The 20,511-nt window shown below is 36.1% G+C and overlaps 1 protein-coding gene and 1 pseudogene across 1 annotated transcript; one reads left to right on the forward strand and one right to left on the reverse strand.

The window, feature by feature from the left end:
• Window positions 1–206: 206 nt before the first annotated feature.
• Window positions 207–2,689, forward strand: LOC139887755 (uncharacterized; annotated as a pseudogene).
• Window positions 2,690–3,203: 514 nt separating this feature from the next.
• Window positions 3,204–5,026, reverse strand: LOC139890686 (pentatricopeptide repeat-containing protein At1g15510, chloroplastic-like). Its single transcript, XM_071873594.1, has one exon. It carries the CDS (start codon window positions 5,024–5,026, stop codon window positions 3,260–3,262), a length of 1,767 nt encoding a protein of 588 aa, XP_071729695.1. The 3' UTR covers window positions 3,204–3,259.
• Window positions 5,027–20,511: the final 15,485 nt, after the last annotated feature.

Consider the following 20,511-nt stretch of genomic DNA (forward strand, 5'->3'; position numbering starts at 1 on the left):
GAATGGGCAACATTAGTGAAGTGGTTCAGAAATCCGATAGACCCGAAACAATCAAAATTCTCAAAGTACCAAGCATCGGCAAGAAAAGATATTGAACGACCATTTGGAGTACTACAAGGTCGATGGACCATTGTTCAACAACTGGCAAGACCGTATTACATACACAAAATTAGAAGATTATGTTAACATGTATCATATTAAATAATATGAAAACCGAGGATAACGGTCGTGCATTTTATGGTCTCGAGGAGAATTATCGTCCGATTCGACGTGCACGAGGAACATTCCACGAAAGAGTCGAGGCGCATATACGGATGAACGCGGAATTAAGAGATGTGGGCATTCATCGACTACTACGAGATATGCTTGTAGAACACGTGTATAATCTTCCACCTCATTATCGTATTCGACATGATCCAAAAAGAAATCCAAACAATCAAGATGAGGCAGGACATTTACACGTTAACGATGACGAAGACGAAGATGACGTTGAAGAAGAAGGCGAATAGTAGTTTTTTTAATTTTAATGTAATTTTATTTTTCAAATTTAATTGTAATTTTTAATTTTAATTATTGTAATGTTTTTAACTTTAAATAAAAGTTTAGTTTTATTTTAATAAATATTGAAAAAAATAAAAAGTAATAAAAAAATATGAAAAAAAGATGTAAATGTTAGAAGTGTTTAGTTCTGAATTTAATCTGGAAGTGCTCGGTCGCTGAGTTAGGCGTCTAGTCGTGGAAGACCTTCGCGAAATCATTGGCAGCTCTCTTACAATCAATCAAACACTATAAACAATTCTCAAGTCAATCAGGGAAAGCACAATTAATCGAAATCGATCTGGATTCTAGTGATAACGAAGTTGAGGTTTTAGGGTTACGAAAACTTGAAGATGCAATTCATAGTATAATTGTACGACAATCAGCTCCTGATTGGCTTCCTTTTTCTCCTGGTTCATCTTATTGGGTTCCGCCTACGACATCATGAATCAAAGGGGGATTGTTAGTTTACTTAAAAAGTTTACCAAACCGTTGACCGATGAAGAATCAATGGCGGGCTCTTCCCCTCGTGGTTGGCCCTCTTCTGTTTATTTCATTGAAGGTATATATATCATCAACATCATTTAATTTAGGTTTTTAGATTTGTTTATAAGAAATTTAAGTTGGAATTTGTAAGCTGTTAAGGACTCAAACCAACATTGATGAAATCTGATTATGTGTTTGAAATGTTTTCTCAAGTCCTATAGCTAAAATTTGTGTTTGTAAGTCTCGTTGTTGCGGAGCTTTTGATGCTTGGAGAAGTGTTGTGTTAGGAGTAAGCTATGTGATTTCTTATGTTTGTTGCAAGTAAGAGGGGCAGTTGGTGAAAGGTGCAGATTGTGTGACATGGTGAAATATTTGTATAGAAAACTATAAATATGATATAATAAGAACACTATTTTGGTTAACAAACTGAACCAAAAAAGTATGTTCTATAATATTTCACACCCAACCTAAAAGTTAGTTGTCCTTGTCGTGGGTCCTTTTTATTTCCGTACCTAAAAGTTAGTTACAGGCATGATGCATTTGTGATTAGAATGTGGGGTTATGTGCAGCTTATTATATCAGTTCTTATGGTGGATTAATTAAGATAATATATGTAAATGAAGGTACATTGTACACCTATATGTTGTTGTATGTAGCTTCAAGATGTATTAGAGGTTGCATGAGTATGCGATTTGATATTTATTATGTGATTTTTTTAATAAGATAATCAGATATTATAAAACAGGTTGTGTATCTGATACTGTTTGATTGTGCTACATGTGAAGTTTTAATGCGATAGTAAGGTATGATAAAACAGATTCTATGAGATACTGTTTGGTTGTGCTACGTGTGACCTTCAAATGGGGCCACCAGTTTCTCAATTCGTCAAATTCGGTGCAAAAGAAAGGATTAATATGTTTATATTTAAATTTTGATGTATAGGTAGCTAGTTATGAAACCGAAAATTCTATCTTAAATTGTCAGATTTTTACAAGCAGAAACAAAATCTGTATTCACCAAATATCAATGCCAGATAATTATAATTAATTAGGTTTATAACACAAACCCAAACACCATTTTATCACTTTATGTAGTCACAAATTTATCATGTAATTGGCAGGCACATCGACTATTCAACCAGTGCCCCTTGAGACAGAAGCAGAGGTTGTTCAAAACAACGAGGAGAGTATTCCTGATACCGATAATGACGAATGATGAACTCACATCTACCCGAATTCCTGATCTTTCAAGTAAGTTTGCCCTGTCCGTTTCACAATATAACATATGATCAGAGTTGTCAAATTGGGCGGGTTGTCTTAGCTATGTCAGGCTGAACTGAACCATATTGTTAGTTGACTTTTCATTGGACTCTACAGGCTCATCGCTTCATGTTGTAGATATTTATACAAGACTAAAAAGCTGTGAAAGGATCTGTGGATCGAAGAAAGGGAAGCAAACTTGTTTGTACAGTTGATCCTTAAATGGTGTGGTCACTTGAGGCCTGGGTTTGGTCACTGCACTTTCTTAAACATAATATAAGGCCTAAGTATCAATGTATCATCTTATTTATGATTTCTGTACCTTTTTATTACATTCTCATAAGCTTGTAAGGTCCTGTTAACTATTTATTTCTTCAACTTATTAAATAAAAGAATATCATGTTGGTACGGACACACACATCTTGCAGGAACTACATGTTTCACCCCAAATGTTATGACGCTTATTCCTCTACCATAATTGCTTGACGATACAATCATCATTGTATATAAGTTGCCTTGTACTTCTTATAACTCATTGATGCTTGCGAGGAAGTCATCAAATCTAATTGATACAATATAGGTGATTTGAAGCTGCAAAGACCATTTATTATTAATGGCTTATTGCACTCTCTAGATCAACAACACTACAAATATTATTATTATTATTATTATTATTTATTATATTATATCATATAACAAGGTATGATCACATAACCGATAGAATGTTAATGATTTATATGATTTCAAAGAAGGTAAAATTGAGACCCATTTGACCCATATCTGAAATGACCCGTTATTTAACCCATCATCCATTTCACCACCTCCACTCTTAACAATCAAGTTATGCATGAATGGTAAATGTGATTTAATTTAAAGTATAGAAAGTAACTACAATTCTTACTTCTTGGATTCTAACTCGAAACTAATTACTAATCAATAAGATAACACAAACTCACATTTCTTTGTGTAAACAAATATTAGTAACACAAATATAACACGTCCTCTGAAAAACTCAAAACTTCAAGTACACCAATAATCTCATCTATTCTCGTATGAGAAATTCGGCCAACAGTGAATTTCGTTACACTCCCATTAACTTCAATCAAACTATGACCCGGTTCCTTCTTCATTGAACTATCTTTCAACTGTTTTCTAGCCTCCGCTACACCATCCCACAAACTCTCCGAAGCATATAAATTCGATAATAAAACATAAGGCGAAGTAGAAACTTTTTGAATCTTCAAGAAACGTTCAGCTGTGCGCTTGCCTACAACAAGATCACCGTGCACTCGACAAGCAGACAGTAAGCATCCAAGAACAACAGGATCATGTTCAAAAGAGTATCTTTCCATATACTCTTCTGCCTCTTTAACTTTTCGAGCTCTACCTAACAAGTCAACTATGCACGAAACATGGTCAACGTTGGGAGTAATCCCGTACGTTTCCTGCATACTTTGAAAGTAAAATTTACCCTCATCGATTAGTCCTGTGTGATTTAAACCTGTTAGAAGTGCAACAAATGTAACCGAATCAGGCTTCACGTGTAATTCCTTCATTCGATTAAATAATTCAATAGCTCGTTTCCCTAATCCATGGTTTGCGAAACCAGCCATGAGCGTATTCCACGAAACAAGATTATGTGTTTCCATAAGGCTAAAAGTAGTAACTGCGTGTTTAATAGAACCACATTTGGCATACATGTTTATAAGTGCATTAGCAACGCCTGTATCGTAACTCAACCGCGTTCTGACTAAATTTCCGTGAATTTCCCGGCCTAAAAGAGAGGAAGTAAGGCCCGAACATGCAGAAAGGGCGCTTGTATATGTGAAATCATCGGGTGTTAATTTATATGTTTTTAACATCTTGTTAAAAACACTTAAACACTTGGTATGATCAAGGATATGAGAACATGCGGCCATGAATGTATTCCATGAAATCATCTCTTTTTCTTCAACGGACCAAAATATTTTTTCAGCTTCCTCTATCAAATTAAACTTTGAATACATTGTAATTAACACATTGCCAACAAAGGGAATGCGATCAAGATTGAGCTTAACTGCTTGACAATGCAATTGCGTCCCAATCAAAAACTCATTTGGGGTGATACAGTTTCCTAAAAGCCCAACTAAACTAAAACGATTTGGAACAAAACCTTTTTGACACATAAGTTTATACATCTCATATGCTTTTTGAACTTGTTTGTTTTCAACCAACCCTGTAATTATAGCATTATATGCGACCACATTCGGTTCAGAACATCGCATAAAAACCGACAATGCATCACTAGACTGCCCACATTTCATGTACATCGACAGAAGTGAGTTAGAAACAAAAGAGATGTTTGTGTAACCGAGAACCACTGATTGCGCATGAATTCGTTTACCTACATTAACTGCTAACAGACTAGCACAAGCGCTAATAGCACTAGCAAACACAAACTCGTTAGCTTGCTCAAAGTTCATTTGCGCGTATAGTTCAATCGCTTTTAATGACTTCCCAGCTTGATCGTACCCAGAAATCATAGCAGACCAACTGACTACGTTTCGTTCAGGCATTTCATCAAACACCTGGCGCGCGAATTCAATGTTCCCACATTTTCCGTACATATTGAGAACATGATTTGAGATAATGAGATTTGAAACAAAACCCAATTTCATAGCAACAGCATGGAGGGAAAACCCACGTTGAAACGATTTTGATTTCGAACATTGATGTAAAATTGAACCAAGAACTTCTGGTCGCATTTGTACACTAGTAAAAGAATTGTGAAGATTGTGTAATTCATTAATTTGTCAGGGCCAAAAGTGTTTTTATAAGATGTGGTAGATGTGGTGGATGCATGGTATTACCAGCTTCTATTTTCAAGTTAGCGTGAATGTGTGATTAATACGTCACGCGTATTTAAATATGTTTTTTTTAAACAGGAATCACCCATAGGTCGTGATCATATTCCACACATACCCTTCAAGAACGTTCCCACTTCCCAATGACCCCTACACGAATATCAATCCATACCGGCATGACAAAAAGTGGCGTTTTTGAGGGTCGAGGGGATGTTTGGCGCTGACTTGGCAAGCGTGCTGATGAACTGGAAAATAATGTAGTAGCGTGTTGAATGCCGTGTTGAAAGTAGGTTTGGTATTTTTAATTTCTTTTGTTAATAATTAGCTAGAATTTTTTTAATTATTAAAACAACTTGAATTATTAAACACACTTAAATTAAATTTAATAATACGATTACAATTTATTAAAAATCCTAAAAATAAAAAATTACAATAATTAAAAATTCCTAATACAATTAATACTTATTCAAAGTCCTAATACGGCGCTCCTGATTTGGGACTACTTCCCGAATCAGAAAAGACCGGATAAACAGTCTACCCGCCTAATTGTAAAAGATATGACTGAATTCAACTAGTGCGTGTCTTGGCTCGTTTTCTTAGCCTTCTATGCGTCATCCGAAATCAGGTGCAACAATTCTATTTTGTCACAATATCCGAAAATACGAACGATATTTCTTTTTCGAGAAAGTCCTTCAACTCTGATATATCAAAGTTAGTAACGTCGAAAGCCAAATGATATTTTGACACCGCTAACATATGACTTCCAGTCAGACGATGTTGGTTTAACTCCGTAATGTACGTCGAACGAAACCTTATTCCGAGCCATTTGATAGTGTTTGTGAAGTTATGGTGATTCAGAAGTAGTATAAGTTTTAGAGAAAATGAGAGAAAAATAGTTAGAGCTGTATAAAATTGTGTTTAATTGTAGCGTATTTATAATTGAATTTTTATAAAATTATTATTATTATTAATGATAACTGTATCCGTTAAATTGAAAATTGAATAAATGGTCGAATATGGCAAACAAACTAGATCGAGCCACGTAGCCAACACATTAACATTTCCCTCTGTAAGCCAACATGCCGCAACCTCCTACCCACCATCACGTCGCACTAAAGGTGTGTCTCAGGCGTGCTGGTTTTTAAACTCCGATGAGCACGCACGTTAAACAAAGTCTTAAGGTGTACTTGGTTCATCGGAACATCAATAGAAATGGAAATTGAATGGTAGGAACGAATTGATACACGGTAAAAACTAATCACGACTGGTAATGAATCGAACTTTTAACTAGCTATTCAAGTTTGAGCTCGTTTAAAACGAGTTCGAGTTTGATAAAATTTTCGGACACTAGTCGAGCTCGAAGGAAATCAAGAGGACCTCTACCCCAGCTGAAGTCGTAAAGCAAGATACAGTAACATACGCAAATACAAACTCTCTTAAACTTTTGTTGACCGCCTGCTGACTTGTTCTCTGGATACCTTCACTTCGTTATCCCGCCCAAAGGTAAACTCTAGCTTCTTCTTTTTTTCCGCCGTACACTCTTGTTTCTGTTTGATCCTGCTGCTGCTATGTTTCTACCTCCGGCCAATGGCTTCTCTCCGGTGGCCCGGAGGGTAGGGTAACCCTTCCGTTCCTATCTTTTTCTCTCGCCGGAAATCGTTAACGTACTTCTACGGTGGTGGATAGTTAATCGGACGACGTTTACCCATCTCCACCGCCGTTTTCGTGGTGGGATGGGTAACAGCTACTTCGTCTCTTTCCTTTGTGGCTGTCGTTTTTTCGATTTCCGGCATATTTTCCTTTTTCCGGCGGCCGATTTTTTGTCTCTTCCGTAAGTGAGGACGTCTCCGGCAACTGTTGTTTTCTTCAGTTCCGGTTGTCTGCGGGCTGTCCCTGTTGAACAATGTGTTGACCAGCCATGTTGCCTTTGAACAATATCTCTGTTCAGTCATTCTGGTTTATATCACCTTTTAGACAATGTCCACCCTAAACCTAGAGGTGAAATGTTACAATATTGAAGACATAGTTTATAAACATAGTTTATACCTTATACTATGGTCACTACCGTTGAAGATATAACATGTCCAAATCCTGCTTTTGGAAGGATATATGGAATTCTACCTTCCGTTTAAAGTGCTTCGATGGAGTTATCGTGGTATGAGGTATAAGGATATGTGCCAAGGTAAGAAGATTACAAGACGTCTCAGGGTTGCGTTACAACTTCAGTCGGAGTTACTGTGGTAATAGGTATGTTTTCATATTTGGTTAATGTAAACATATTTGATAATGTACTCGTTTATGTATTTCAAGTCGAGTGTTTAAAATATATTGGATTCTGTATGACGCGTTAAAAGAAGGATTATCGATTCATAGAAATGTTTCATAGCCCATTACAGGTAAGTTTTATACTTTTCTTTTGTTGTAATCTATGTATATGTAATTATGTATGTATTTTTCTGTATAGGTGGCAAAATGGGAAGGTATGGCAGGCTAGGTACGGTCAAAACGGGGTGGGTTTGAACATTTAAGTTTGTATGTTTGATCTGAAATTTGACATTTAAGTTTTGTTTTTGGGAAAGATTTATTTTTTTATAGTATGACTTACTGTTATATACCTTATATTTAGTCTTTTACCTTCTGTTGTTCATCTTAAACATATAAAGATGATTGTTAGGGTTTATATACATTATACAGTAATTTGTATATATTTCTGTAGCAAGTAATCATTTTGATAATTACTTTCTAGTTTTAATACATGGTTATGGTTATGTGTGAAATATAAACTAAATTTGAACAATATTTGTTTTGTGGATCAACCCGACCCTATTGAACCATAAACCAACTGGAATAATTCTTTTCAAGATCCCATTTTCGTATGTGCAATTGTTTTTTCTGATGTCTTTTAGATTATTAGGAGCTGTTTAAAAGCTTCGTTTTCGAATTCCTGCATATATAGATGGAGGAATAATCATTTTTCAACAATATGATGATGAATCTTCGTTCCACCTGCAAGTATGTGTTCACTTATATCCTGGTTTCTTAGTTTATTTTGCATCTTCATTTCATGTTCTTGTCCTCATTTTCATTTCCAGATAATTTACAAATAATTGTGAAACATAAACTAGCTTTCAAACTTGTGTAAGGTCTCAGGACCAATCTGTGATAGTAACCTCACTGTCTTGAAAACAGTTCAAACTTTTATCTTTTATTGTGTATTGTATTGTATTGTATTGTATTGTATTGCAATCGTTTTCTTAACCTACAAATTCTTTCATGCATTTTTTATATCCTTAAGGTTCTTATCTTCCATCTTTGGTTTGTAATGAATACCAAGTTTCATTGGCTTGGTTCTGTTGTAGGAGTAACCTTTCAAGAAACATCTTGACAACTTGCGCATAAATTTAATGCGAGGATAAAACTCGCATTAAATTTATGTGCGTAAGTTGGTTTTTTTTTTTAGAAAAGCAACAAATTTCATTATATAAAAAATTACAGTGGGATAAGCATTAGAGATCATGCTTATCAGGAACAATTCGAAACAAGTAGAAAAACAGAGGATAGCAACCTCTATACCTACAAGTCATATCACACTAAAAAATATGACAGGAGCACAAGACTTTGAACAGTACAATATAAATTAAACTTGATCATCGTAAGAACTCGGGTTAATAAGCCATTGACTCCATTCGAAGGAACACTTTCTCACTCTTTTGGAAATCCACTCGAACGATTTTATTTGAACCTCGTTTAAAGCCATCGGACCATTCCCTCTTTTTCGTTGGAATAAGGTAAGATTTCGATTTCTCCATATATGATACCCGCAAACCCATTCGATAGATTGCCACAACTTGGATTTGGCACCACCAATATCACCCTTGAACATATCCCCCAGACACGAGTACATATGCCGATTAGATCCCCACCATCTAAAGATTCGACTCCAAATATCCTTTGCGAACTCACAATGCAAGAAAGTGTGTTCAGCCGTCTCGATATCATCGTCGCATACCGGACATCTAACCGAGTCCATATCAACCCCACGTTTGTCTAGCTCAACTCTAACCGGAATTCTTTCTTGCATGACCCGCCAAATCAAGATTCCTATTTTTTGTGGAAGTAGATGCAACCTTGCTGTCTCAAATGACATATTCGCGTTTGGCAGAATCTTTTCGTCGAGCAATTTGGTTAGAACAGAGGTGTAAAACGTCTCGCTAGGATGCAAGTTCCATGCCCATTTGTCCGTTTCACCATTTTCATAAGAAAAACCATTTAGCAAGTCGCACAATCTGTTAAGTTCGGATAGTGTTCGCCCAGTTGGGGGGCGTATCCACTTCCAGCAGAAGAGATTACTTGGATCGTTTTTGATAATTCTAGTTTCAAGCTTGACCTCCTTGTCCATCTCTAGCATGAATAGCCTTGGAAACTTGTAGCAAATAGCTTCATTATTTAGCCATTTGTCCGTCCAAAATTGTACCTTGTCCCCTTTGCAAATTTTCTTAACAAACGAATTATTGAACGAGATACCCAAACTGTTAATGTAGTTACCCGCTTTGATAATGTTTTTCCATGTAGAACCCATACCCGAAAAACCGTATGTTGATGTAAGACCCAAACCCCCATCCCGACCATACAAGCTTATAATGATTTTTACCCAAAAAGCATTCCTTTCATTAAGAAAACGCCACCACCATTTTCCCAAAAGAGCGTAGTTTTTTGCCTTTAAGGATCCAATATTTAACCCCCCCCTTTCGTATGGAAATAAAATATGGTCCCATTTTACCCATGAAATTTTAGTGTTATCCCCCGACCCGCCCCAAAAAAACTTACGTCGCAAACCTTCAAGCTTGTTGATGACACACGATGGAGCACGGAATAGGGAAAAAGCATACAATGGAAGACTACTAAGAACCGATTTGATTAGAGTAAGACGGCCACCGAATGAAATTGTTTTCGCTTTCCAATCCGCCAACTTCGAATGGATTTTTTCGATGTATTGGTCCCAATCCCTTAAATTACTCATCTTCTTCCCGATAGGTAAGCCAAGGTAGGTGAAAGGCGTTTTCCCAACTTGGCACCCATATGAATTAGCCATGCTTTCGACTCGACTTTTTTGGACACCCACCCCGAATAACCAACTTTTAGACAAGTTAACTTTTAACCCCGAGAAAATTTCAAAGCATTTTAAAACATTAAGAGCGTTACGTATGTTTTTACCACTCCATTCTCCGAAAAGAATTGTGTCATCCGCATATTGCAAGTGCGAAACTAGAACCTTATCCCTCCCGACTTCCAAACCTTTCATGATATTTACTCGAGTAGCTTGATGTAGAAAAGCATTTAGACCCTCGGCTACAATAAGGAAAAGGTATGGTGAAAGAGGATCCCCTTGTCTTACTCCTCTATGTAAAGAAAATTCCTCGGTAGGGCTACCATTTACTAGTACCGAAACCGTAGCCGAAGAAAGACATGCTCGAATCCAATTCCTCCATTTAATCCCAAACCCCATTTGCTCCATGACTTTAAAAAGAAAATCCCAATTAATACTATCAAACGCCTTTTCGAAATCTGCTTTGAGAATAAAGCTTTTTTTCTTTTGTCTTTTGGCGTCTTCAAGCGTTTCGTTAGCCACTAAAATGCCATCTAATATGAATCTTCCCTTTAGGAAAGCACTCTGCTCAGCCCCTATTAATTTGTGAATTATTTTTTGAAGTCGCCTGGAAAGCATCTTGGAAATGATCTTGTAATAACTCCCGATTAGACTAATCGGACGATAGTCGCCAAGGTTCATTGGGGAGGCTTTTTTCGGGATCAAGGATAAGAAGCTTGCGTTGCAACCTTTTGATATCGATTCCTTGGCCCAAAACCAATCAGTAGCCGCCTTCAAGTCATCTTTTATGAGCCAAAAGAATTTTTTAAAGAAGTTTAGGTTGAAACCATCTGGACCCGGGGCACGATTTGAGTCACAACTGTTTATTGCGTCCCATATCTCCGCTTCAGAGAACTGAACTTCTAGCGACATAGCATCGGAGCTGGAAAGTTTTTCAAACATGATGGAATCCAAAGTGTGCAGGATAGGTTTGTCTTCCTGCTTGAAATCGAACAATTTTTTGTAAAAGTCAAAAATCTCCCGTTTTATAGCTGTAGGTGATTCATCCCAATTTCCGTTTATGAAGAGACCTCGCAAGTTTGATCGGTTAAAATTCCTCCTGATAGAAGCATGAAAATATGAAGTGTTATCATCTCCCTCAGCGGCCCATTTAATTCTCGCCTTTTGTTTAAGCATATCCGCCTTTTCTTGTTCTTTTTTTAACCAATTAATTCTAGCATCCATCCACCTTTCTCGTTCCACCTCATTTAAATCTCCCCTGTCAGCTTTCAACTCAAATTCTGTTACTATGTTATTCCATTTTTCGATGTCAACATCCAGGGGGCCATACTTTGATTTGCTCCACACTCGTAATGCCTCCTTCACCGCTTTAAGTTTATCCCTGAATTTACAGTCCACTCTAGTGCTCCACACATGTTTATTCCATGCGTCGATGATGATCTTTTCAACGTCCTTAGATTGTAACCATATATCGAAAAGCTTGAAAGGTTTGGGACCAAAATCCACATTTGTGTCCCTGAGAAGGATTGGGCAATGGTCGGATTTATTGCGATCCAAAGGTGCAACCGATAAATCACCCCAAGATCGAAGGAACGAATCATTCACCAAGAATCGGTCAAGCTTACTGAACTTTTTACCGTTATCACAAATCCGAGTAAATCTTTTCCCTATTAGCGGTAACTCGATTAGATGGTTTGATGCAATAAAATTATTAAACCACTCTGCCCTTCGTGAAATAAACTGGGTGTTCTGTCTTTCTTCTTGTGATCTAACCTCATTAAAGTCACCCCCGAATGTCCAGTCCATCTCAGTATCGAACATCAGCCCATCTAAGATCTCCCAAAATCTTTTCTTTTCATTGTCTTTATGTGGTCCATACACGTTGACCACAATAGAATCTTTCTCCTTGCCTATCCATCTTCCTTTTATAGCTAGGATAAAATTTTTCTCAACAGCTTCATCCACTTTGAAAATCTTCGGGTCCCAAATGATCATCATGCCACCCGATTTACCAACCTTTGGTTTTTGGACAAAGTTGAAATTGGGGGAACCCCATATCTTCTCGATCCATTTATCGTCTACAAGATTGCATTTTGATTCCTGTATCAACACAATATCAGGCTTTTCTTTTATTCTCATTCTCCTGAACCAACCTATCTTGTTTTCTTTTTGGTTGTCGCCACCAAAACCCCGGACATTGATAGATAGTATCTTCATAAGAAAACTAACTGAATCGAAGTACTTGATGCCCTTTACTGTTGGGGTGTAGATTCCCACTGAACCCCCAGTTTTGCCCCTATCTCCTTCAGACCAATACTTTGAGAAGATGATGAAGTCCTGGAATTACCACTTACGGTTCTTTTTCTCGAGACTGAGTTCGGTTTTTGCTTTCTTGGAGTCATCCTTGCCATGTGTTTGAACTGTAAAATTTTTGAAGTGCCAATCCTTTTTCTCGAAATACGCCCCGAATCTTTGCCACTGTTACATTCATGGTTGATGGTTTCATTGTTGTTTTTAGGTGGGTGATGGGAGGTTTTTGGTGGTAATTGGTTAGGATCATTTAGGTCATGGTTAGTGACAGTAGCCTTTTGTTTTCTATTTTGGCTGGACTTTTTGGTAGATTTTTGGTTTTGTGGTTTGGGAAACTTAGGGGATTGCGTGTTAATGATTGTTTTTGGCTCATGTTCTTGAAAGAGATTAAAGGATCTAACGGGACTGATAGGTGCATCACTTAGATTAGGTTCATTGTGATTGATATAGTCACAAGGAGGGGTAGGCCGAGATGGAAGGGGTTGGTCAGTTTCTGTTCGATTGGTTCGAGATAAATTTGGTGACGGGTTGATTGGATTAAAGTTGGAATGTGGTTCCATTGGAGATATTTTTTCTTTTGGAGATTGAAGAGACGAGTCAGGAAGGTGGGTGTGTGTATGGATATTATATTGGTTTTGGTATGTGCCTGATTGATTAAATGGTTGGGTATCTTCTGGGTTATTCTGATTTTGTTGGGCTGCCTGGGGAAAGTTTGTATGGGTTACCTTTGGGTCGATTTGGTTGAATTGGGCTGCATGTGGGTCTGTTTGATTGTGTTGGGCTGTTTGGTTTATAGGGCTTGTTGGATTCGTGGGATGCACACAAGGAGAGCAAAAGGAATAATTATCATTTACCTGGTGGTTGGGATTTTCGGGAGGCCCACCATTTGATTTTTGTGATTGTTGGTTACAGCTTGCATCGAGTCCCACAAAATTCGCCTCTGGAAAATGATTATCTTTTTTGAAATTGTCACATGTTCCAAAGCATTTAGACGTTTGATCTTCCATCTTCTTCTTTTGAACTGTCTCCGGCGCCTCTTCAGATTCCGGCACCGAGTCTACATCAGTGTTGTCAACATAATCCAAATTATCATTAGAATCCCAGTCTGAAACACTAACATTATCCTCTAAATCTAGTTCCACAACATCCCGAATCTCCTCCGAGGCTCTGATATATTCAATTGTCGAGTCGAATTTGACTCTGATTGATTCCTGAATTGGGACCACGCTTCTGACTTTCACCAGGACCTTTCCCGCTATTAGATTTTGGTTTTGTTCATTGACATTACAGTTTTTCGTATCCAGAACTTGACCCCACCATGCCGCAATTTTTCTAAAATTGGATTCATTCCAACATGGAATTGGAACACCGTAAATACTGATCCAAGCCAAACGACCTGGAGCTAGTCCTTTTCGGTCCCATCTCCTCAAGTTGTTAACCCATCGTTTTAGATTATGGTCTTCTGTTTCTAGTATATTTGTGACTGCTGCTTCTGACTCGAATAAGAAAATGGCTTCGAGACCTCCGATGTATTTTATTGCAAAATTGTTCAGCCCTTCTTCTTCACAAAGGTCTTGAATTTGCTCCAAGATATCAAGATTTGAAATTTCTCCTATTAAGGCCCTTTTCATTGAATCTATTAGACTGGAGTCTTCTTCCAAGTTTACTAGTCTGCCAGTTGGGTTGAGGTTTGTTGGTAAGGTGTTGGTGTGGGTAGATTGATTAGGGATCGGTTGATTGGTATTGGGTGGGTGATTGGGTTTGGTTTGGGTGTAGTGTTTTGGGTGGTTGTAGTGCTTGGTACGTTGTGTATGGTGACGGGTTTGAGGAGTCTGATGGTTGGAATGGTGATGGTTGTGTTTGGTGGGTTGTTCATGCTTGTGGTTGTCATATTTGTTGTGATGGACATGCTGATGGTTAGGTGGAAAAAAGTGGTTTGATTGATGGTGGTGGTCATGGTAGTGGGAACATGTGTTAACAACCTCTGTATATTTTCTGCCGTCGTTATTGTATCTTGAAGTATGGATTCCATGAAGGTCTGGAAAGTCATGCTCTTTCCAAACATAATCACTTTTTCTTACATCTTCCATGTACCTTTTCTTTTCTGACCTAGCCTTATACACCCTTAGATAAGTATTATTAGTTAGAGTTTTGTTTAACTTTGCTGCTAACGAATCTGGATTCACGACCTCCTCATATCTGACAAAACCATAGCGTTGCCCATTTCTAAGGGTGTTTCTTGCCATATAGATATCGTTCACTTTGCCAAACCTTTTGAAGAACCTCCACATATCTGTTACCATCCATGAAGTAGGAAAATTGAAAAACAAAAACGATGTTACCCGTTTGCCGTTTACCGTTGAAGTAGATCCGTAGTAGCTTCCATTGTTCCCTCCTCTCGCCGCCGCCGTGTACCTCGTACTGCCATAACCAGCACGGAAAAAAGTTTCTCTCTCACCTACTCTCTCTCTCATTCTCTCTCTCTCACCTTTTTTTTTGCACGCGCACGTACAAATATTGTAATCTGTTAAGTTGCGTAAGTTGGTTTTTGTTAGTTTGTAACTGGATATAATCTTATTTTCATATATCGGGTTATATATTATCTCTAATGTGTCAAATGGGAGACATATAAGCTTAAAAGGATTGAATAAAATGAATCGAATGGAGTGAAAGTGTTTGAAGTTGATTTAAAAGAATAAGATCTCCTGAATTTTTATGTGAAAGCATAATTATTATTTAAACAATATCGTTAATGTAATAATATTTTGACAATGTACTCGTTTATTTATTTCAAGTCGAGTGTCCAAAATATATCGAATTCTGTATGACGCGTAAAAAGGAATATTAATTCATAGAGAGGTTTCATAGCCCAGCACAAGTAAGTTTTATACTTTTCTTTTATTTTAATTTAGACAAAATTTCATTCCTCGTCCCTGAACTTTACATCAAATTTGACTCCATATCCTTTTTTTTGTGCATTCCTCGTCCCTAATGTATCAAAAATATGTATCCCTCGTCCTCCTGTCTACTTTCTGTCAAAACCAGCCGTTACCTCTTATCACGTGCATATCATGTGAGGTATTTTTGTCATTGTTCAGGGACAAGGAATGAAATTTTGTCTTCTTTCTAAGTTACATACGTATACTCAGAAATATGAAACACCTACAAATTAACCAATCGGGGGAAGCAATGGGGAAGGTCCGACAAGTTAGGTACGATCAAAACGGGGTGGGTTTGATTGACCAGAAGACTCGTTTCTTCAAAAAGGAACGTAGAGTGACAAATATGATTACAAAAACCTCTAAATTTTGATTATGATATTTTTTCATTCAGAGCATCAGGAGTGGGGGTGTGTCACTCACCCGTCTCCCCCATGTCACTTAGTGACACCACTCCCCACTCCAATATACCCCATGTCAGTCGCATATGCGACGTAAGTTTACTCCATTTTTTTTCTTTTTGCTTTTTTTTTTCAAAGGAATAATTTATTAAATATAATAAAATATTATTTTAACACACTAACTAACACACTAACTGACATTTGTCACCACTCTTCACTTTTTCTGACTCAACAAGTCACGTCTGACATGTCAAGTGACCTCAGTTACCACTCTCAGTGCTCTCATATTTGTGGAGTTTTTATGTATGATTAATACACCTCTAAATTTTGCTTCTCCCCGCTTTCTCCCGATTGGTTACTTCCCTCTTGATCCTACCACTATGTATATATATCGACAGGATCAATGGGGAAGTAACCAATCGGGGGAAGCAAAAAAAAAATATTTTTTTCGTTTTTTTGGAAAATTTTCTTTTCAAGCATCAAGATCACACGTAAATATGAACATTTAAAAAATATACTTCGTGATTAATGTTATTATTTAGGCGGAAAAATGATCGACAAAAATAACATTCAAGATAATATTGATTGTGAAGAAAGTTAACGTTTTTTTTTTCCATGTTTTGTGAAGTACTTTTTGTCAAAATTTAGCACGATTTTGAGTTTAGGGTTTAGAGTTTAGTGTTTTGGGTTTAGTCCCTAAACCCAAAACCCTAAACCCTAAACTCTATACCGTTCGTGTTAAAAACTCAATCTAAATCCCAAATATAAACCCTAAACCCTAAATTTCTAAACCCTAATAGCTAAACCCTAATATCTAAAACCTCAAAATACGCTCGAAAAATACGATAATTGTTATATATTAATTATTCGAGGTTTTTCCGTCAAAATAAAAACATTTATTACAAAGTATCTTTATTAAATGTTCATATATTCATCCAATCTATAATGTTCGTGAACAAAGTTTTTTTTAAAAACGAAAAAAAAAATTGCTTCCCCCGCTTCCCTCTGATTGGTTACTTTCTCCTTGATCATAACACTATATATATATATATATATATATATATAGACCCAACCCGTTATCCAACCGAATACGCAGCAATTTTTTTTTTTTTTATTATTAACAGATAAGGTCACGGCGGCCTGACAGCCTGCTGTCCAAATTTTGCCATTTTCATTTAAAGATCTCCCACTTCCCGATACTTTTAGACGAAACGTTTTTCACAACATTTTATATTAGGTAAAACTAACACGTTCCAATAATAAAACGAGTTTTACGACACCGGGCCCACATATGCCCAAATTACCCTCAAGTACAAAATACAAGTTTCGACCCAAATGAGTTTAAGTTCCAAACAACTACGAGCATGATGTTTGGGGATAAACTACCCAATCCTAAGTCGAATCCAAAAGTAATCCAAGCAAGCATCAAAAGGAAAATCATCTAATCCCGAGCATACCCATGCCACGTCCGCCTCCGAACCTAAAAATGTAAACAACGAGAGGGTAAGCTAATGCTTAGTGAATGCAATACTTATACGCATACATATATAATTCAATCACTTGCATACACCTACACAAAAAAACACATATCGTTAGCAAATCGCAATAATCGAATAATCAACGTACAATACTAATAAAAACATACACACCCCAAAATACACAATGTCGACATTCGACTCGATGGTGGCCGACGAAGAGCGGTAGGTCAAATACGTTAACCACTCACCACCCATCGCAACGCGTACGTGGCCAACGAAGAGCGGTAGGTCAAAATTGTAGTGACCCGAACTTTTCCATGTTTATATATATTAATTGAGATTGATATTTACATGATTAAATGTTTCCAACATGTTAAGCAATCAAACTTGTTAAGACTTGATTAATTGAAATATGTTTCATATAGACAATTGACCACCCAAGTTGACCGGTGATTCACGAACGTTAAAACTTGTAAAAACTATATGATGACATATATATGGATATATATATAGTTAACATGATACTATGATAAGTAAACATATCATTAAGTATATTAACAATGAACTACATATGTAAAAACAAGACTACTAACTTAATGATTTTTAAACGAGACATATATGTAACGATTATCGTTGTAAAGACATTTAATGTATATATATATATCATATTAAGAGATATTCATACATGATAATATCATGATAATATAATAATTTAAAATCTCATTTGATATTATAAACATTGGATTAACAACATTTAACAAGATCGTTAACCTAAAGGTTTCAAAACAACACTTACATGTAACGACTAACGATGACTTAACGACTCAGTTAAAATGTATATACATGTAGTGTTTTAATATGTATTTATACACTTTTGAAAGACTTCAATACACTTATCAAAATACTTCTACTTAACAAAAATGCTTACAATTACATCACCGTTCAGTTTCATCAACAATTCTACTCGTATGCACCCGTATTCGTACTCGTACAATACACAGCTTTTAGATGTATGTACTATTGGTATATACACTCCAATGATCAGCTCTTAGCAGCCCATGTGAGTCACCTAACACATGTGGGAACCATCATTTGGCAACTAGCATGAAATATCTCATAAAATTACAAAAATATGAGTAATCATTTATGACTTATTTACATGAAAACAAAATTACATATCCTTTATATCTAATCCATACACCAACGACCAAAAACACCTACAAACACTTTCATTCTTCAATTTTCTTCATCTAATTGATCTCTCTCAAGTTCTATCTTCAAGTTCTAAGTGTTCTTCATATATTCTACAAGTTCTAGTTACATAAAATCAAGAATACTTTCAAGTTTGCTAGCTCACTTCCAATCTTGTAAGGTGATCATCCAACCTCAAGAAATATTTGTTTCTTACAGTAGGTTATCATTCTAATACAAGGTAATAATCATATTCAAACGTTGGTTCAATTTCTATAACTATAACAATCTTATTTCAAGTGATGATCTTACTTGAACTTGTTTTCGTGTCATGATTCTGCTTCAAGAACTTCGAGCCATCCAAGGATCTGTTGAAGCTAGATCCATTTTTCTCTTTTCCAGTAGGTTTATCCAAGGAACTTAAGGTAGTAATGATGTTCATAACATCATTCGATTCATATATATAAAGCTATCTTATTCAAAGGTTTAAACTTGTAATCACTAGAACATAGTTTAGTTAATTCTAAACTTGTTCGCAAACAAAAGTTAATCCTTCTAACTTGACTTTTAAAATCAACTAAACACATGTTATATATCTATATGATATGCTAACTTAATGATTTTAAACCTGGAAACACGAAAAACACCGTAAAACCGGATTTACGCCGTCGTAGTAACACCGCGGGCTGTTTTGGGTTAGTTAATTAAAAACTATGATAAACTTTGATTTAAAAGTTGTTATTCTGAGAAAATGATTTTTATTATGAACATGAAACTATATCCAAAAATTATGGTTAAACTCAAAGTGGAAGTATGTTTTATAAAATGGTCATCTAGACGTCGTTCTTTCGACTGAAATGACTACCTTTACAAAAACGACTTGTAACTTATTTTTCCGACTATAAACCTATACTTTTTCTGTTTAGATTCATAAAATAGAGTTCAATATGAAACCATAGCAATTTGATTCACTCAAAACGGATTTAAAATGAAGAAGTTATGGGTAAAACAAGATTGGATAATTTTTCTCATTTTAGCTACGTGAAAATTGGTAACAAATCTATTCCAACCATAACTTAATCAACTTGTATTGTATATTATGTAATCTTGAGATACCATAGACACGTATACAATGTTTCGACCTATCATGTCTACACATCTATATATATTTCGGAACAACCATAGACACTCTATATGTGAATGTTGGAGTTAGCTATACAGGGTTGAGGTTGATTCCAAAATATATATAGTTTGAGTTGTGATCAATTCTGAGATACGTATACACTGGGTCGTGGATTGATTCAAGATAACATTTATCGATTTATTTCTGTACATCTAACTGTGGACAACTAGTTGTAGGTTACTAACGAGGACATCTGACTTAATAAACTTAAAACATCAAAATATATTAAAAGTGTTGTAAATATATTTTGAACATACTTTGATATATATGTATATATTGTTATAGGTTCGTGAATCAACCAGTGGCCAAGTCTTACTTCCCGACGAAGTAAAAATCTGTGAAAGTGAGTTATAGTCCCACTTTTAAAATCTAATATTTTTGGGATGAGAATACATGCAGGTTTTATAAATGATTTACAAAATAGACACAAGTACGTGAAACTACATTCTATGGTTGAATTATCGAAATCGAATATGCCCCTTTTTATTAAGTCTGGTAATCTAAGAATTAGGGAACAGACACCCTAATTGATGTGAATCCTAAAGATAGATCTATTGGGCCTAACAAACCCCATCCAAAGTACCGGATGCTTTAGTACTTCAAAATTTATATCATATCCGAAGGGTGTCCCGGAATGATGGGGATATTCTTATATATGCATCTTGTTAATGTCGGTTACCAGGTGTTCACCATATGAATGATTTTTATCTCTATGTATGGGATGTGTATTGAAATATGAAATCTTGTGGTCTATTATTATGATTTGATATATATAGG

The sequence above is a fragment of the Rutidosis leptorrhynchoides genome, chromosome 2 (genome assembly GCF_046630445.1).
Source record: "Rutidosis leptorrhynchoides isolate AG116_Rl617_1_P2 chromosome 2, CSIRO_AGI_Rlap_v1, whole genome shotgun sequence".
Lineage (NCBI taxonomy): Eukaryota > Viridiplantae > Streptophyta > Magnoliopsida > Asterales > Asteraceae > Rutidosis > Rutidosis leptorrhynchoides.